Here is a 16,822-nt window from a genome sequence, read left to right on the forward strand (position 1 = left end):
CTAGGGTCATGAATAAATAATTTTGTCCAACTGTGGTGAGAAATATGGCCTGAATTGTATTCAGGTTATGCAAGACAAAACCTCCTGCAGAGATAGATGAAATAAGGAGTAGAGGCTGATAACTTCAGTGACATCAAACCCTGTCAAGAAGCTGTGGCTCTGGTTTGTTGCTTGTAGTATTGCTCAAGTAAGAATAAAAGGTTATTCTGCTCTTGCAGTCATTAAAGTGTAAACATATTGATGAGTATCAGGCATACCTGAGTTAGGTATGTTGAGAAACACTTGTGTTACAAGCATCAGGGTTTTATGGCCTTAGGGAGAAAAAAAGCTAGCTATGAGAAACCTTTTGAGAAAATCAAAAAAATCTAAATGCAGACAAATTAAAGACAAAGATTTCACATTGTTTCTTAATCAGGCATTGTCTCAATAATCATGGTTTGGAGTCTAGAGATATCCATATAATAAATAATTTGAAAAGGTCTTAAAAGTATATGTTTAATAATTCTATCTATATTTTTTTACTGTCTAAAATCCACAAAAAGACCAAAACCACCAATGAACTAATCCCACTAAGAGGTTTTGCTTGTGTAGCCAACGTCACACACACTGCTACACTTTGACATCTTCCTTCATTATGATCAACACAATACAATCCCACATAGATCATACTATTGCTGGAAATACCAAATGTTCGTAAAGTGAAAATATATATTTGTGACCAGTTTTTAAAGATTTATGTCCTCACTTGGAACAAATAGGCTGACATCCATAGGCAGGCGGGAACATTGGAAAGTGACAAATTAATGCATTACTCATTTTTGTTTTGTTTTTTGAATTTGTTTACAGTCACAAAACCACATTTTAGTGCAGGGGTCAGATATTGATATATTTTTCTAACTTTTCTCAAAATTGTTAACTTTTTGACCTCCAAAAATGTCTCTCAACCAAAACACAAAGGTTGGTTGACCTGTTCTTCAGTATGCAAATGCAGCTGACGTGAGGGTATCAAAAGTATGCATGGCCTTGTTTTCAGTCATAAGCCACAATGGCAAACAATACTAGCCACCTCTGTGCAAGGCTGCTATCAAAAACTTTTAGCTCCTTGTTAAAGCTAGACTGTGTGATGGCATACTTTCTTTAACACTGATAAGTTGTAACTTAGGATAGTTCCTCCTTAAAGCTAGACTGTGTGATGTATACTCTCTTTAACACTGACAAGTTGTAACTTGGGATCTCTTTTATTTGTCATGAAACAAACTGATTTGTTTTAGGCTGAAACAAACTGCAGTAACAGTTTGCCTCACAGCATGAAAGACACTGGTCACTGAATATTAAAATCATACATTCATGCACCAAGAAATAAGAAATCTGTGTATCTGAAAAAAAAAAAAAAGATGAAGTAGCTTACAGTAAAACTAGGGAACACTTGCTGTGTTTATCGCTGTGTTATCCAGCTGCTACAGTGACAATAAATAACGATAACTGCTTTGTCCAAAATCAAGCCTATTCTAAAGCAAACTAGTTAGCTGTTTTCTCTGTGTCTCCATGACTCATATGCAGACTGAGTGGTTTGGCTGCCTGTGGTACTATTTTCACAGAACACAAGTGCAAAACAGAGGTGGCCATGGAAACTGACGTTATCCAATGGGAGAAAAGGTAATGGGTGTGGTTGAGTGATTGACATGTGTTTCTGTCCTGCTTATTTCCTTTACCTTGGTCAATTAATAACTCTTTCTGAACTCATTATTCTGAAGCAAGCAACAGAAAGAAATAATTGTCTGGAAGTTTCTAGAAAAGATAACCATGATGTAGAACTCAAAAGAAGCTGAGTCCTGCATGTTGGTTTGTTTTCTTGCTTACATTTTACAATCGGGGTGCAAATTCCCTTTTGTAAGTGTGTTAGAGTTTAGGTTTTACCTGAGTCTGCAGAGTAAAAGACTGCAGAACAATTTAAGTTCACCTGAGCAAGCATTTGAAACACTTCACCTACAAAACAGAGCATGTCTGTTTTCCATGTGCGTCATTTCATTGAGAGTCAGGTTAATCTGGGCGGTGAAGTCAGTGATTAATGCTCTTTACTCACTCTTTAAGTGAGGTTGATTTTCTTTTGAACATGGTGTCTAACCTATATTTGTTACTCTTCCCCATCTCAATAGAAATAGCTCCCAGGTATGAGCGTGTGCTACGGGTGAAGAGAGTTAAAAAAAGAAACCAGGTGTTTTGACAATGACGAAATGTCCCTTGGTGAATATCATAGACAATAAATTCCTAAAATTAGAAAAAATTCTTTTTACTCTGCTAATTTTATAGTTAGCACACACTGATGAGAGGAAAACTCCAATAATATAATATATGTAAAGTTTCTGCTGTTTTATCTAAGCTCACCAGAAGCAAAATCCTATCAACAACAGTTACAATAACAATAAAGTATTGAATCTTGAATGAGGTCAACAACCACAAATGTGAACAATGCTATATATATTCAAAGAAAAACATACTTTTCTCCCCAAACAGGCTATATCAACCTGTACAAAAGTCCTATAATTACTCACATGATTAGTAACACTTTTTATAATATATGTAAGGAGTTTACATTATAAAGCACCCAGACTAAAACTGTGCATAATACACAGGGGAAAAAACAAGACCACATCACCTCTGTTTATTCATAGTAAGACATTCTGGAGTGTTAAGTATGCTTAAAATGTAAACATACACACATATATGGAAATACAGTTTCTCTACTGAGCACAACGCTAAGGATGGCAACCTTTGAGTATAGCACATTAAGCATGTTCTTCAAGGATCACGACATACTAGTTTTTAATGTGCTGTCCAGAGAGCAAGCTAAGGTATCCAAAGACATTTAAGCAACATGTACTAGAGGTCCAAAATTGCTAATAAGCAAGAATGAGTGTGGGATTGCCTCACTGTGTTTTACCCTGTGATGACCTTTTTAGGATCTCGATCTGCTTTCTGTGAATGGTGCAATTGCCCCAGCACGGACCTGTCAGGTGTAAAGAAACAACTCCACCAGAAATAATAGTAGTTTGACTAATAGTGGTGATTATTTCTATCAGAAAAGGTGGGAATGGTTATTCTATTATGTGAATTTTAAATGAAATCTGGAGAAAACTACACTATGACATAAAGATATTGTAAAATGATCAATTATTTAGTGTTTACCTACAAGTGGCAACTCGTGATCATAAAGTTAGAACTGTGTACTGAAAAACTAATATACATACAGTGAACAGCATTTGATCAGTTTTCTTTTTTAAAAAAAGTAATGTCAGGGATTTATTTGGAAATATAAAGCTGTGTAAAGGTGCATGCAAATCCGTGATTACAAGAAAATATAGATTGGGCAAATCTCTGACGTACTGGAGAAAAAAACTAATCCGCCTTACCTCAAAACCATCGTGATCAACGTATTCTTCCGCCAAGTAGTGTATCACGCAATGATACAGAAAGACGAACAACAACCCAGGCGGAGGGATTTACTGAAGACTACACCCAGCGCCTGTCCGGTTGCAGCGGCTTCTCTTCGTCGCCTCGACCAGAAGAAAGCCGGGACGTGACGGAGTCGGGGTTTTTTTTTTGCTTGTTGGAGGCCCGTTAAGCCACTGATTAATACAGCTTCCACACAGTTTCCTCGTCACTCCAGAGACGTTTGTGACCCAGCTTGACTCAGCGTGCTCTTTCCATCTTAGAACTAATTTCTCAAATATGTCCTGGCAAAGCTACGTGGACAACCTGATGGCTGATGGCAGCTGCCAGGACGCGGCCATTGTTGGCTACACGGACGCCAAATACGTCTGGGCGTCGTTCCTCGGCGGTACATTTGCCAACATAACGGTTAGTGTGCTCTTTGTGCCAATGTCTAGGGGTTACTGACGAGGGAAATGTGCATTTCTCATATCGGGGCGTTTGTCTGCACTGCCGGGCCTTGTTGAATGAGTAGAAGTAGTACACATGGTGTCCGGTGGTCACACAAGATGCATGGGCACGATTGCACAGCTGCTTTTCCTTTTTTCCTTCAGTATGTGTCGATTGTGAATTTCTATATAGTAAGTTTAACAAACTCAGTGGCTTCCTTGTTCGCGTTTATGTTGGAGAAATGGAGAAATAGCAACTGGAGATAATCGATACACTGTAGCTACAGCGGTTATCTTAGCAACATTAGCACGCTAGCTAGCATGAACTACCGGTCAGTGGGTGAATAGAGTAACCAAAAACCTGCTAACACACTTTAGCCTGGGTTTACTAGTTTGTGTCGTTTGAGTGGAGAATACAATTTATTTGTAGTATTTTTTTACTTAATGTTAATGCTGATTAGCAAACTACATATCTCGTGGTTAGCTCAAACCAGGCCGGTTATTCCTATTGGAAAATCGTTTTTAGCCAACGCTAATAGCGCAAAGTTAGCGCTGCTTACGCTGTTCGTCCTCGTCGTTTTTCCCTATTCGGCTTCTGTGAATCGCACTGCCGCTGCCGCCCCTTATTTTCGAAGATGGCGGATACACTCCGTTATTCATTTTGCTCACAGTCGCTAATCGAGGCATTTATCCCGGTTTACATTTTAGTATAGCTTCGAGTTTGTGTACCGAATAATTTTTAAGTTACCCACCGCATGTACACTTTTGAAACAATTATAGAATTTGTATAAATATAACCTGGTTAAACCGTAGTCTGTGGCGTTTCCTCGAACCTCCATTTTGTCTGTTAAATACATTATTGGACGGTAATATAAAAGCTGGAGCAAGCGTAAAAACACAAAAAGCGACACTTGTGGATATGATAATGCTTTGGTTATTTTGACCAACTGTGTTGCTGTGGAGCGATAACTTGTGCTTGGAAGTGAGCTAAGGGCGAGTGTGCCACTGCTGGATAACGTTACTGGGGAGTGTCCGCGCGGGGCATGGGAAAACGTTATCCTCAAGTTTAATAAAATTAATTTGTTTTTCTGTCCGTGGTAAAGAGCCAATGAGGACCCACAGCTAGCTGCCTGCTTTACGGCTCGCTAGCAGCATTAGCTCGGCTGGTTTTCGGTCAAACGCTGCCGTTGTGTTCGGGTGAACTAAGTCTGTTTCCGGCAGAATGCAGCACGTTAGCACTGGACATGTGGTGCTGCCAGTTTGGTGTGGAAATGGAGAATAAATCCCACTGCGGGACAATCGTGTAGATTAATTAGCTACCCGGGCTACGACATGTAGCTGCCCATCATGCTAATGTTGTCCGAGCCAGTAGAAATCTTTCTTTTTTCTCCCTGAAGGGTTTCGTGTGTGCCGTGACTGTGCATTTCTGGAGTTGAAGGGCTACGCCTTTTGTTCTGCAGATGGCTTCACATAATAGACCCGGTTTAGTAAAGAATTTGGTGAACTACTTATTTTTTTTTTTTTTTGTTCGGCGTGGGGAACAGTGGTCACAAATGACCATATTAGAAGTAATTCCGACATGCATACTTTTCAGCCTTATATTTCTGTCAGACGCTGGTGGCTTGTGAGATTTTATGACTGGCCACTGATGGAAACAGCTGTATCTTTTAAAGAGGCTCCACTTCTTTTATGTGCGGGGCTAGATGTTTTTTTTCTTCTTCTTCCAGCTTTTACAATAGCAGCTACTGCCCTTAGTAACTTGGGCCTGAGTAAAAGTACAAATGTCTTAATGCCTACCTAAGGTCTTACCTTTAGATTTGATGATTGACATTTACATTTTGATCATTATGGGGCTTTTATCAATATTTTTTTTTATTAGTTCACTTTTATTGCCAATTGTGTCCCCATGTCTTAAGTGATGCTTTGGTTTATGTGTATGTTAAGTATAGGACTTTTTTCAGTTGGTGTCACAAACATGCACAGCAGCACATGTTTTTGGGCCTAGATTTCCAAAATGGCATGTGAGACCTCTGACTCAGAGGTCCAAAGATGGCTTGCAACTATCAGCAGAGGCTGTCATGTGCATTGATTTAGTTGATAGTTGTTCTGCTAAGATGATTGAATTTGGTCAAAACCTCTGACAGGCAGTTTCTAGGTGAGGTCAAAACAGGATAATCTTTGTCTTTACAGATAAAGTTCTATAGTTCCTAAAAATAGCTTCAAGCTTGTAACCTCAGATTCTAGCCTGTTACAATTTTCTAAAACTGATTTCACCATATTCACTGAAATACATGTCGTTTCTCTTAACAGTAATGTTTCTAAAACCTTTTGTGCCTATATAACCTCAGTATGTTAAAAAGGCACACTACAGGGCTGCAGCTGAGTTGTCTCCTGCATAACCAGATAACATTTTTCACATTCACTCAGGTCTTAATGACAGAATATAGGTGTACATACCTCTACACATTCTAGTTCAATTAGAAATATTGTAAATGTCAGTGTTCTAAATAAATTACCTAAAAAATGTTTTTGTTGCAATTATGTAAAGACTTGCATGTTCAATACTTTTAATCTTGCCATAAGGTCAGCAAAGAAGCAGAGGAATCAGATCATTTGTGTAGCTCTTAATTAGTCTTAAAAGGCCTTGCAGTGTCCACACCAAGGAGCAATAAAGGAGAGTTTGTTTGAAGTGAAGAAAGTCATTGATAGATATCGATTGATATCTCCATCAAGATTGGCAGAGTTGTAAACATACCTGACTTCTTGCTTTTCTGTTTTCTTCTAGCCTGATGAAATCGACGTGTTAATAGGAAAGGACCGGGAGGGGTTCTTCACCAGTGGGCTGATCTTAGGCAATAAAAAGTGCTCCGTAATCAGAGACAGCCTCCAAATTGACGGTGACTGGACAATGGACATCCGGACAAAGAGTCAAGGAGGAGAGCCAACATACAACATTTCTGTAGGCAGAGCTGGCAAAGGTGAGCACCATGTTCAGTATTGTTCAGTCATCTATTTTGGTAGTGCTACAATGACACAGTAGCCTGCTTTGGTATAGTGCCAGTAGTTAGCTATTTTTACAACATCTGTGTTGTTCATGCATGTGGGATAGATCTTGAATTCACCTTTCCTCAATATATGACAAACACAGGTGTTAGTGTTTGAATCCCAGGGATTTACAATTAAACAGCACCCGCTGGGGAACAACTGCATCTGAGCTAAATAATGTGCAGAAATACAGTTTTAGAACTAATAGGCAAGTTCATATTACAAGCTTCATTAGAGTATAAATTGTTTGTTAAATTGTCAGTTGTGAATGAGTTGCATTTTAAGCATTTGTTGTAAAATTCTCACAGGTTAACTAATTTCACAACAAAGACACTAGAGTGGTTTTAGCGGTCTAATTCTTTAATATTTGTCATATCTAAAGTGGTTTTATGATTATTTGCTCTGAGATATTTCATGCAGATTTTTCTGATACATTCTAATCCGTTCTTGGGTACTGTTCAGCCTTCAACTTTAACAAATCATTCAGTGTAATTGACCCTAACTTCCACAAGCTAGGTACATGTAAGCCAAAACCACTGAGCTGGCACAATATGTCTTTGAATACTTGAAACAGAGGTCACAGCTTTTATGCTATTTGAATAATTTTATTTTTTGTGTGTGTGTGCTTAAAGCAATGTGTAAATTTTTAATATCTTTCAACTGATATAAAAAATTCTCAAAACCATAGATAAGTTTTTTTTTTTTTTTTTTTTTTGCTAAATATATATATAGTTATAAGTATCCTTAGCACTTAAACCTGTACAATGTGGTGTTATGGAGGTAACAGTCCTCTGTCAGGAATGAAGAATCATAAAGCAGGTGGTAATGATAAAATGTAAGGTTTAAAGACTTGCCTGAGAGTTGTCAGTTTTCATGTTGCCTGTATTGGCCCCGATGCCCTGCCGTCCCCACTTTTCAGAAACTTACAGGTGAGCGCTTAATGGGACAAACGTTTTCTCTCTCCACACACTGGGCTTGTTATTTGCCTGGATTTTCTAAAAGTTTCCTCAACTGCATGCATCTTTTTTCCTCTTTCTAGTTAACACACTCACTATCCTCAGAGTTTAAATCTGTTCCCCTGCTCACACTTTCTTCCACTCTTTCTGGTAAAACTTGTCTTTGGGCACTTCAGGGCTTTTACATGTATTGAGGAGAGGTACCACAAGCATGCTGCTGTCTCTGCATGTGTGCTGAATTAGTGATGGTTGTTTGTGGAAGCTTCACTTTTTATTCTCTGCTGCTGGCTTGGTGATGAAACAATATAAAAATACCAAACATTTCAACTGTAGTGCATTAAATGAACTCAAACAGGGATGCTAAATTACAGGTCACTATATGGACACTGTAAACCACCATCCAATATGACACAAAGCATTGTTTGAGTCGCTAATGGATCTAAAATAGTCAAATTATAGTTTGGACTTAAACTGTAATCTCATCCAAGTTGCCTGTTGTGGGTGAGGCATATTGACAAGGTATTTTAGAGAAAATGCATTAGTGCAGGTACTGCTATAGGGTGGTCATTACTGTATGTGCTTTCAGATTATTTTATTTTTGTGCAGCACTTCTGAATTGGCCCTGGTCTGGTTCTCATTGACATTACTGGGTCAGTGCTGATGTGGGAAAATTAGCTCTTTTATCAATAGTTTAGAAAAACTTTTCTTTTATATGTAGGAGTTAGATTGAGTCACAGTATTAAAGTACACAAACAGCTTTGCATGCATCTACATTTATTCTCCTGGTGTGCTTAGTCTGTCTTTCTAATTGTAATGTGACATGTCTTGTTTCACTACCAGCAGCACAGATAAGAAAATGAATGTGTAGGCTCGATGCAGCCTTCATACTAAGAGCACTGTTACGCTTTCTTTGCCATTGTCCTCCTCCGTCGCTGTCTCGTCTGTCTGCTGCTTTTGACTCTGTGCTCTTCTCTTTTCATGTGTGATCTCAGCACCTTCTCTAAATGTCCCTTCTGTCTCTTTTCTTTCAGTCTTGGTCTTGGTAATGGGCAAAGAAGGGGTCCATGGAGGCGGATTGAATAAGAAGGCATACTCGATGGCAAAATACTTGAGGGATTCAGGGTTTTAGTTTAGTTTTGAAGTAGTTTGTGATGTAGTTGAGGGAGAGGGGAAAAAACAAATGAAAAGGAAAACAAAAAACACAAAAAAAAAAAGACAAAAAACAAATTACTGTCAAGCCCGTGTTTTCCCTGAACAGTCTTATTGAACAAAATCCCAGGAGTGTTTCTAACACAGTGCAGGGTGCAGGCTTTGTCCTCATTATTGTAGCCCCACAATTAGCAAGGTGGCAATAAAAAAAAAATTTAAAAAAGAATTCTTTTCCAGCCCTAATATCACCATGTCTGTTCATTTATTTTTTTTCCTTTGTGTACTCCAGCATTGGTTTTTGTCATGGGGAAGGAAGGTGTCCATGGAGGGCAGCTCAACAAGAAAGCATTTCAGATGGCTGACTACCTGAGGAAGTCCGGATACTAAAGCAGCCTGTATCCAGCCACCTAGCAGCTCACCCTTACCACCCTGTTGCGTTTCACACTACTTCCAGTCCTAGTTGTTACTAATAGTTACTTTGTTTTTCCTTCTTCTGCCTTCTCATTTGTTACCCCACCCCCTTTTTTGTGACCTTCCCCCAACCCCTCCTCCTCCTCCCTCTCCCCTCAACACACTTGCGCTTTGTACTTTTGACTCTCTGACGCACTATTAAGTTGATCCATAGCAAAGATGACTATATTGCTAACAGGATGTCACGACAAATCTGTACTTTACAAAGACCAGCAAAAAGAAAAAAAAAAAAAAATCTGGCCAAACACTTGGACAATGAAAGCGATAGCATCAATTTGAAGTAAATATTTCCTTTTCTCTCTGTCATGGTGTCCATTACTTAATTCCTCCCCAATCTAATCATGCACACTCCTCCCCGAGCAGCTGATGCCTTTGGAGCACTTGAGCATTAACCAAGCTCGTCATGTCTTCCTCTTTTATTTCCACCATCATGTCTGGGAGGGGAGATTGCATGGATATCTTTGTCCACTGTCACCTTACCCACCCAAACTGTCCCCCTCCCTAACTCATGCCTGACAAAATGTTCTGTTCCCCTTCCCCATCTTGGTTGCGCAAAGAAAGTGACACTACAAACACCACATCAGGAGGCACTCATCTTCACACTATACGCCACCTGACCAGTCCTCTAACTCCCCTTTCCCTTCAGAGACACCACCCTGTCCTAAATGCATATTATTGTTTAATGAAAAAAAAGGGGGGAGGGGGCGTGTATGTGGGAGAGGTGGGATGTTCGGAGCAGCTCAGTTTAACATCATGAACCGGATTTGAGCGCTGGTGTTGTCCAGATGCTGGTCCTCTTCTCTTGTCATCACGAGCTCCCCAGCTACACGAAAACCCATGGACATTCCACAGTAACGATGGCTCAGGCACTTAATTCTGTTTTTGTTTGCCAGCTCCTGTAATATATTTTTTTATTTTGTTTAAAAGCTGCCATTTTTGGACAGTAGATATCCCAGCATATATCCATCTGGAGTGTGTCCAGTTTTTTTTTTTTTTTTTTTTTAATAGGACCAAGTGTAGTTGAAGTTTTGAGTGTTTATACAAATACTCTAAATCATGATCATGTGGAGGATGACTGCTAACTTTTTTTTTTTTTTTTTCTCTTTCTGATGAAGGAAACACTAACCAGACAGTAACACATTACTGCGGTTAATTTAAAAAAATAAAAAAAAATACAAAGCTACAGGGGAGGTAAGGGCAGGAGTGTCAGTACAATTCTCATGTCATTGTATTTGTTCTCTTAGTTAAGAAAACAAACTGCATTTGTACAAACCCATGCTGTGTTGACAACTACAAAACTGTGGAATAAATTGCCTTTTACACTATAGTCAGCTAAGCTCTGGGGTATCATCGGTCTGTCCATCCTCAGTACTGCTGACTGTAACGTCCAACTAAAAAAAAACAACAAAAAAAAAACACTCAGAAGTAGAAATGACACTCAATGGGATATAGGATTGGTTGGAACAAAGGCCCTCATGGTCATCTTGTTAAAACTAAACTGCAGAACCTGTGTATCCTGTGCCATAATCTAGAGAGGTCTGTTGCTGTTGTAAGATGGATTTTACCCACTGTCCAGTGAGGAGTCATTTCATTGGCACTTTTTTTTTTTTCTTTTTTTTTATGAAAAGCTTCAGCTCCACTGTTTAGACCTTGTGGGATATGTGTATGCATACAAAAAACAGTTTCAAGTCCTGTTTGCTGATTTTGTTCATTTCCTTTTTCTCACCACTTTCTTTTCTTACATCTGGGATACAGTCTCATCAATGCATCTGATTTCATATGCATAAAACCAAGAAATGCCATAAATTGATTTATCACCTTGTTTACAGACAGATCAAATAAATTTATTCCAACCAGATAACTGTTTACTGTACTTCTTTCACACTGAAGACTGCTTCTTAAAGGATTTTAGGATGCTCATTGAATCTCTTTCAATACTAGTTGTGTATTAGGTTTAAAGCCAGAGCCACTAGTCAATTAGTTTAGCATGAAGCCTGGTGCCCATGAAGTGCATTTAGGCTCCATGTTAATAGACAACTGCTGGAAATTTCAGAAACTTGAACTACATCAGTTGCATAACACCAGTTAAACAGGATTACTGACGTGTTGGCATGTTTCTGCTGAGTAACACCTGGAACATTGTGGACTAAAAAGTGTCATTTTTCAGCCCACTCAGTAATCCTTCATGAGACAGCCTTCAGGGCAAAGCCTTTTCTTCTTAGTTTCCTGACATCTGCAGATTGTTTCTAGCAGAGCTGCAACTAATGATTATTTTGATAGTCGATTAATCACTTTTTTTTTTTTGACTAATTGATTAATCTGATTTTTTAATTAGATGTTTTGCTTAACTATATAAAACCCTAAATCAGGGTATTTGTGTGTAAAAGTGTACTTTAAAAATGCAAGACACATATTATAGTATAACTCTTTAATTTTGACATTTTAAACCTTAAATAAAACAAGTTTGTCCAGTTTTTAAGCAGTAAAACTTCTTAAATATCCAAAATATAAATTAAACAAAAATATAAACAAAACAAACGAGTTATATCAAGCAGCAGAATTTGTTGAAATATCAAAATTATAAATAAACCAAAAATGTTACTGTTTGACACAGGTAGAATGCAGAAGAACAGGAAAACTGTTCATACGGACATGTTTCTTATTCACTTTTCCAACATTTAGAACTGGAATGCAAAAAATGGCAGCATGTCCACATGCTCGGGGTTGAGGCTGGCTCTTTTTGTGCAAGCTATGGAACCTGAAGCACAGAACAGACACTCAGATGGTGTTGGGGTGCCTGGGATACACAAGTTAGGATGTAGCTAATTTGGCCAAGGTGGGGTATTCATCTTTATTATCTCTCCACCAATCCAAAGGAATTTTTTTTTCCTTGTCTAGGGGCCTCTCAATAAAGTAAGCGAGGATCTCCTCAGCTTTCTCCTCTCTGCTGCCTCCAGACTCAAGGAGTGAGTCAAGCAAAGATGTTGGCATCTGTTCTTATGGCTGGGGTGGTTGTTTGCTGCTGCTGCTCCATCTGCTTTCTTGCTGCAAGTGCTTCAGTTTGCACTTTAGCCTGTACAGTTATAATTTGTTCAGGTGACAGAAATTTCAGTCTTCTGAACCTTGGGTCCAGAGCAGAGGAGAGAATCCCAGGATTATCTATCTAAGAGATGCTTCCATCTGTTTTACTGCTGTTATTATTGGCTGCTTTTAGATTTAGTTTGACTTTGCACCGTTTTTATTGGAGCTAGTCCATGTTGGTCAACCACCTGATGTCCGCGAGTCGCGGCAGAACAGATCTAGTGCGACTGTCCCGCACTAGATCTTTTACACCGTAGCACTTAATTAAACTACAGCATTTTCACACGATGAGGACATGCGGTGTTCGCTTACCGTGCTGCTTCGCCTTCGTCCGTGACACCAGTGTGTTTTCTTTCCATGTGCTCGTGCATCACTGTGGTACTTCCATGCCACACACAAGCTCAGCTTTGCACGACTTGCGCAGGTTACAGTCTTTGCTGTGTCTAATATAAAGCGCTCCCACGCCTCGGATGACTTGGGACGCACACTTTTTCCTGCTGCCGGTTTATCTGTACTCTTCTCTCCGCCATTTCACAAGCGGCTGTGTTATTTTGCCGTCACGCTCCGCAATAATATGAGCAGCCCAACTAATCGATAACGGCAATCGTTGACAACGAATTTGATTATCGATTACGATCGATTATGATCGATAAGCTGTTTGCAGGTCTAGTTTCTAGTCAGTGAAATAGAGACTTGGCTGAGGTTTCTGGTGCAGTGTCCAGTTTATTAGGTACACCTGCAATGAAACCTTGCTCAATTTGGAATTGCCAGTATTTGTTGAAATGACATTGAATCAGTAATTACGTTTTTTAACGTTTTATTTTGCAAAATGAATCATGAGGCAAAAGGTTGTTATAAATGTATATGTAATGCAACATCTTAATTTGAAACGTAACAAAGTCAAAAATTGTAGTACAAGAAAAAGTACAACATACTCTTCTGAGTAGAGGAAATTTAAGTATAAAGTGGCAAGTACAAAAATTATTCTTCAGGTAACTTACCACAGCTGATCATGACCATATATGACTGAAAGCTTCAGAACAGCTACTAAATGCGTCTTGAGTTGAGACTGTCAAATTGCAGTCTTACCACCTATGTCTATTATGAAGCTGACAGGAGAAAAAAGGATGGGGAACAAAGTCTGGTAGACCAGCATGAACAGAGGGTGTTGCAGTTCGTGGTTGTCACTTTAAATCCCCTAGGCCAGTGCAGACAAGCCTCATTTTGTGTGTAAGATTGCAACTTAACTGAGGAAATACAGGTATTTGAGAGCCACGACACTAAAGGTTTCTGAGTAAAATCACTGACCCCTGGAGAGTTTTCTTGTCTGGTGTCATTTTATTTTACTGAAGTGAAATTATACTTGAACATGAGCAAGGAAACACTGACAAGACAAATATACATCAACTGAAAAAGGCAATGTATTCGTCGACATAAATCAAGCCATGTTATGAAAAAGAAAACAAACAAAACAACAACAACAAAAAAAAAAACTAGCACATTTATTCTGAACAGTAATAAAATGAGATAAGGTCAGTTAAATGTATATTACAACGCTTACCAACCAATAACTGGTTATGATAAATGTAGTGATAGGTCTGCAGCAGCACAGACACAGTTTTCACTCAAGTGTCTCAACACTTTTGATCTAGTGTAGCCCACAACATAATGTGATGCCACATGGACAGAGTACATTCCTTGCATCAATTGCCTTTTCTCGATCTGTTTTGACTTCAGTATCTCTTATTGTGGATTACTGTAACAGATACACTGTGGCACAAAACAGTACAGGAGCACGTGGGCTCTTGGTACATCAGCTTAGAAATAAATTGGCAAAACCATATTGCTGTGGTTTAAATGTTTCTATACTTCTTTCTACACTGAGGGTTAGTTTCAGTTTACAAAAAAAAAAACAAAAAAAAAAAAACGATGCTGCATAGCACTTCAGGGTGTGTCAGTTTAGCATTGAGATGTATGTACAATAATGAAGCTCATTCAAACATTTGCGATAGGAGATAATCAAAAGTAAAGGTGTAATGTATTGTAATCTATACTTTATATATATATATATACACACACAGTAGTTTCACTGAATTTTGGGTCAAGCATGATTTTGTGTCTAGGACTGCTAGACTTTTCCCATTTGTCTATAATTTTTGAGTAAACAGAGTACAGTGTAATGGTCTACTGTACATCAGTATCATCAGTCCCATCAAATCTGCCAAGCCACGCTGTAAGATATGCTCTGAAGTCAGCTCTTCAACCATTTTCATATTGAGTATAAAACATTAGATTTGTATTTGAACTTGTGGGGGGGGGGGTTCTCTGCAGCTGTGAGGGTGGGGTTTTAGTGAGTGATCAGGTTCGTCAACAGTCAAACTCGGGGCAGGTTGTGCTCGTGGCTTTCGGAGCAGGGCTGCTGCATCTGCACCACCACAGTCTCCACGGTGACCTCTTCCTCACTGTCGCTGCTGTCCAGCTCATCGTCCTCGTACTCGGAGGACTCCTGGTCCTGCTCTGAGCGTGATGCTCCAGACATGGTGCCAAATGAGTGGGCGCTGGTGGAGGCCAAAGAACGCAACAGTGGGGTGCTCTCTGACACATCCTCGTTCTCCTCAGGGCTGCTCTCCCCCTCCTCTGAATCAGAGTCGGAGTCGCCCTGCGAGGGGACCACCTTCTGCTTGCACACCGGACATGTCTTCTTAGTTTTGGTCAGCCAGGGGTCCACACACTTACTGTGGTAGGCTGAGGAAGATGGCAAAAGGTTATCATTTATATCGTCTACATGGCAACAACTCCACTGACAGTAAATTAATTGGCTATTTCAAATCATTTTAAGACCTTAAGAGAGCAGACTAAAATTGTCATTTCTATTATTCTATTATTCTATTATTTCTCAAAGAAATAAAGTGTTCCCATGGTCTTTGTTAGGATTACATGTAGTTGTTTGGCCTGGCGTGTCACAATGAGAAGGATGGGTGTGACTTATGGGTCGCGTAGTGCCCAGGCTCACCATGAGAACACGGCAGGACTCGGAGTTTGTCTCCTTCTTCATACTCATCCAGGCAGATGGCACATACATCATAGTTGTCTCCTGGATCAAAACAAGAGATATTCATCTTCTAACAGCTTTTAATTGAAGATCTTTGTGAGAAAGTGTTTTACTGAGGATTAATATAGTCGTTTCCTGTTGGCCAGTGGAAATGCCTTGATGACAGGTAACTAATGCATATGAATAATGCAGTGAATGAGGGCTAATAACACGGACTGATTTTCAATTAACTGCATGGATCATCTTGGGTCTCACATCACTGACTAATGTATTGTGTCGAGAGAAATGGAAAGCCAGTTTTAGGACATTCGTTGTGAGTGTGTCACCAGGTTATTTCGAGTGCACAGAAGATTAATTTGTTGTGTTTATGTTTCCCTGAAGGTGATTAGCATCTGTGGAGTCCATGACCTGTTGGGCAGTTAGGATCTCCAGTTGCCTCATGAGTCTGATTTCTGCAAATTCTTTCTCACTTTTCCAAAAAAAGTATGTAAGTATGTTCCAGCTCCCACCGACCTAATCCTCCGCCTGCAGGCAGAATCGCTGCTAAACCGCCAGCACTGCATTTCCTGACATTAGAGGAGGTGCAAAGTCTCTCTGTGCACTGAAAGCACAGGAATTTATCAACGCACTCCTTCCAGATTCCACAGCGTTCTTCTCTTTTTCCTTCCTGGCTGGAGGGGGGGGGGGGGGGGGGAGTAAGGCTGTGGGCCGGTGTGTTTATGTAAGCTCCAAATGAGCATGTTTTCCCCGACTGGGCTCTATGTCCGTGCCAGGGCTGCATGTGACCGTATATGGATGGGGAGTCACATCGACCACAGCCCCCTCCTCCTCCTCCTCCTCCTCTTCCTCTTCTCTGAGCATCAGCAACTTAAACTCAATGCGATCTTTTCAGCTCCGCTCCCTCTTACTCTTAACACTTTTCTCCCCCAAAAACATCACCACAACTATCACTCGCATCATCTTTTTTTTTTTGTTTTTTTGTCCTTCCTTTTCTTTTGACATTATTCATCAGTAGCCGCCATCTTTTCTCCTCTTTCTCACTATCTCAGGCCAGTGTTAGAGAGTCGGGGTGAGGGAGAGGGAACGTTTATGCAGGCATGGATCCAATATACGCTCAGGAAATGCTTAACTGTGGCACTAACTGAGCTATTCTGAGTGGAAGCAGAGAGAAAAGATTCAGTAGCTTCTTG

At 39.7% G+C, this 16,822-nt stretch overlaps 2 protein-coding genes across 4 annotated transcripts in view; one reads left to right on the forward strand and one right to left on the reverse strand.

The window, feature by feature from the left end:
- Window positions 1–3,524: 3,524 nt before the first annotated feature.
- LOC113139783 (profilin-2) lies at window positions 3,525–11,357 on the forward strand. 2 transcript variants are annotated; one of them, XM_026323305.2, is made up of 3 exons: window positions 3,525–3,858; window positions 6,664–6,856; window positions 8,911–9,232. In XM_026323305.2, exons 1-3 carry the CDS (start codon window positions 3,730–3,732, stop codon window positions 9,006–9,008), a joined length of 420 nt encoding a protein of 139 aa, XP_026179090.1. In that variant the 5' UTR covers window positions 3,525–3,729; the 3' UTR covers window positions 9,009–9,232. The 2 variants fall into 2 exon arrangements, with proteins under 2 accessions (XP_026179090.1, XP_026179088.1); XM_026323303.2 differs by lacking the exon at window positions 8,911–9,232 and adding an exon at window positions 9,318–11,357 and having other exon boundaries at window positions 3,529–3,858.
- Window positions 11,358–13,701: 2,344 nt separating this feature from the next.
- rnf13 (ring finger protein 13) overlaps window positions 13,702–16,822 on the reverse strand; it is a 36,369-nt gene continuing 33,248 nt past the window's right edge. The window contains exons 7-8 of one of the 2 annotated variants that reach the window (XM_033325153.1): window positions 15,594–15,674; window positions 13,702–15,325 (exon numbers count right to left, since the gene is read on the reverse strand). In XM_033325153.1, the coding sequence (XP_033181044.1) occupies window positions 14,955–15,325; window positions 15,594–15,674 (452 nt within the window). In that variant the 3' untranslated portion in view covers window positions 13,702–14,954. The remainder of the gene's footprint in view (window positions 15,326–15,593; window positions 15,675–16,822) is intronic. The other variant, XM_026323313.1, reaches the window with a different exon arrangement.

The sequence above is a fragment of the Mastacembelus armatus genome, chromosome 4 (assembly GCF_900324485.2).
Source record: "Mastacembelus armatus chromosome 4, fMasArm1.2, whole genome shotgun sequence".
Taxonomy (NCBI): Eukaryota; Metazoa; Chordata; class Actinopteri; order Synbranchiformes; family Mastacembelidae; genus Mastacembelus; species Mastacembelus armatus.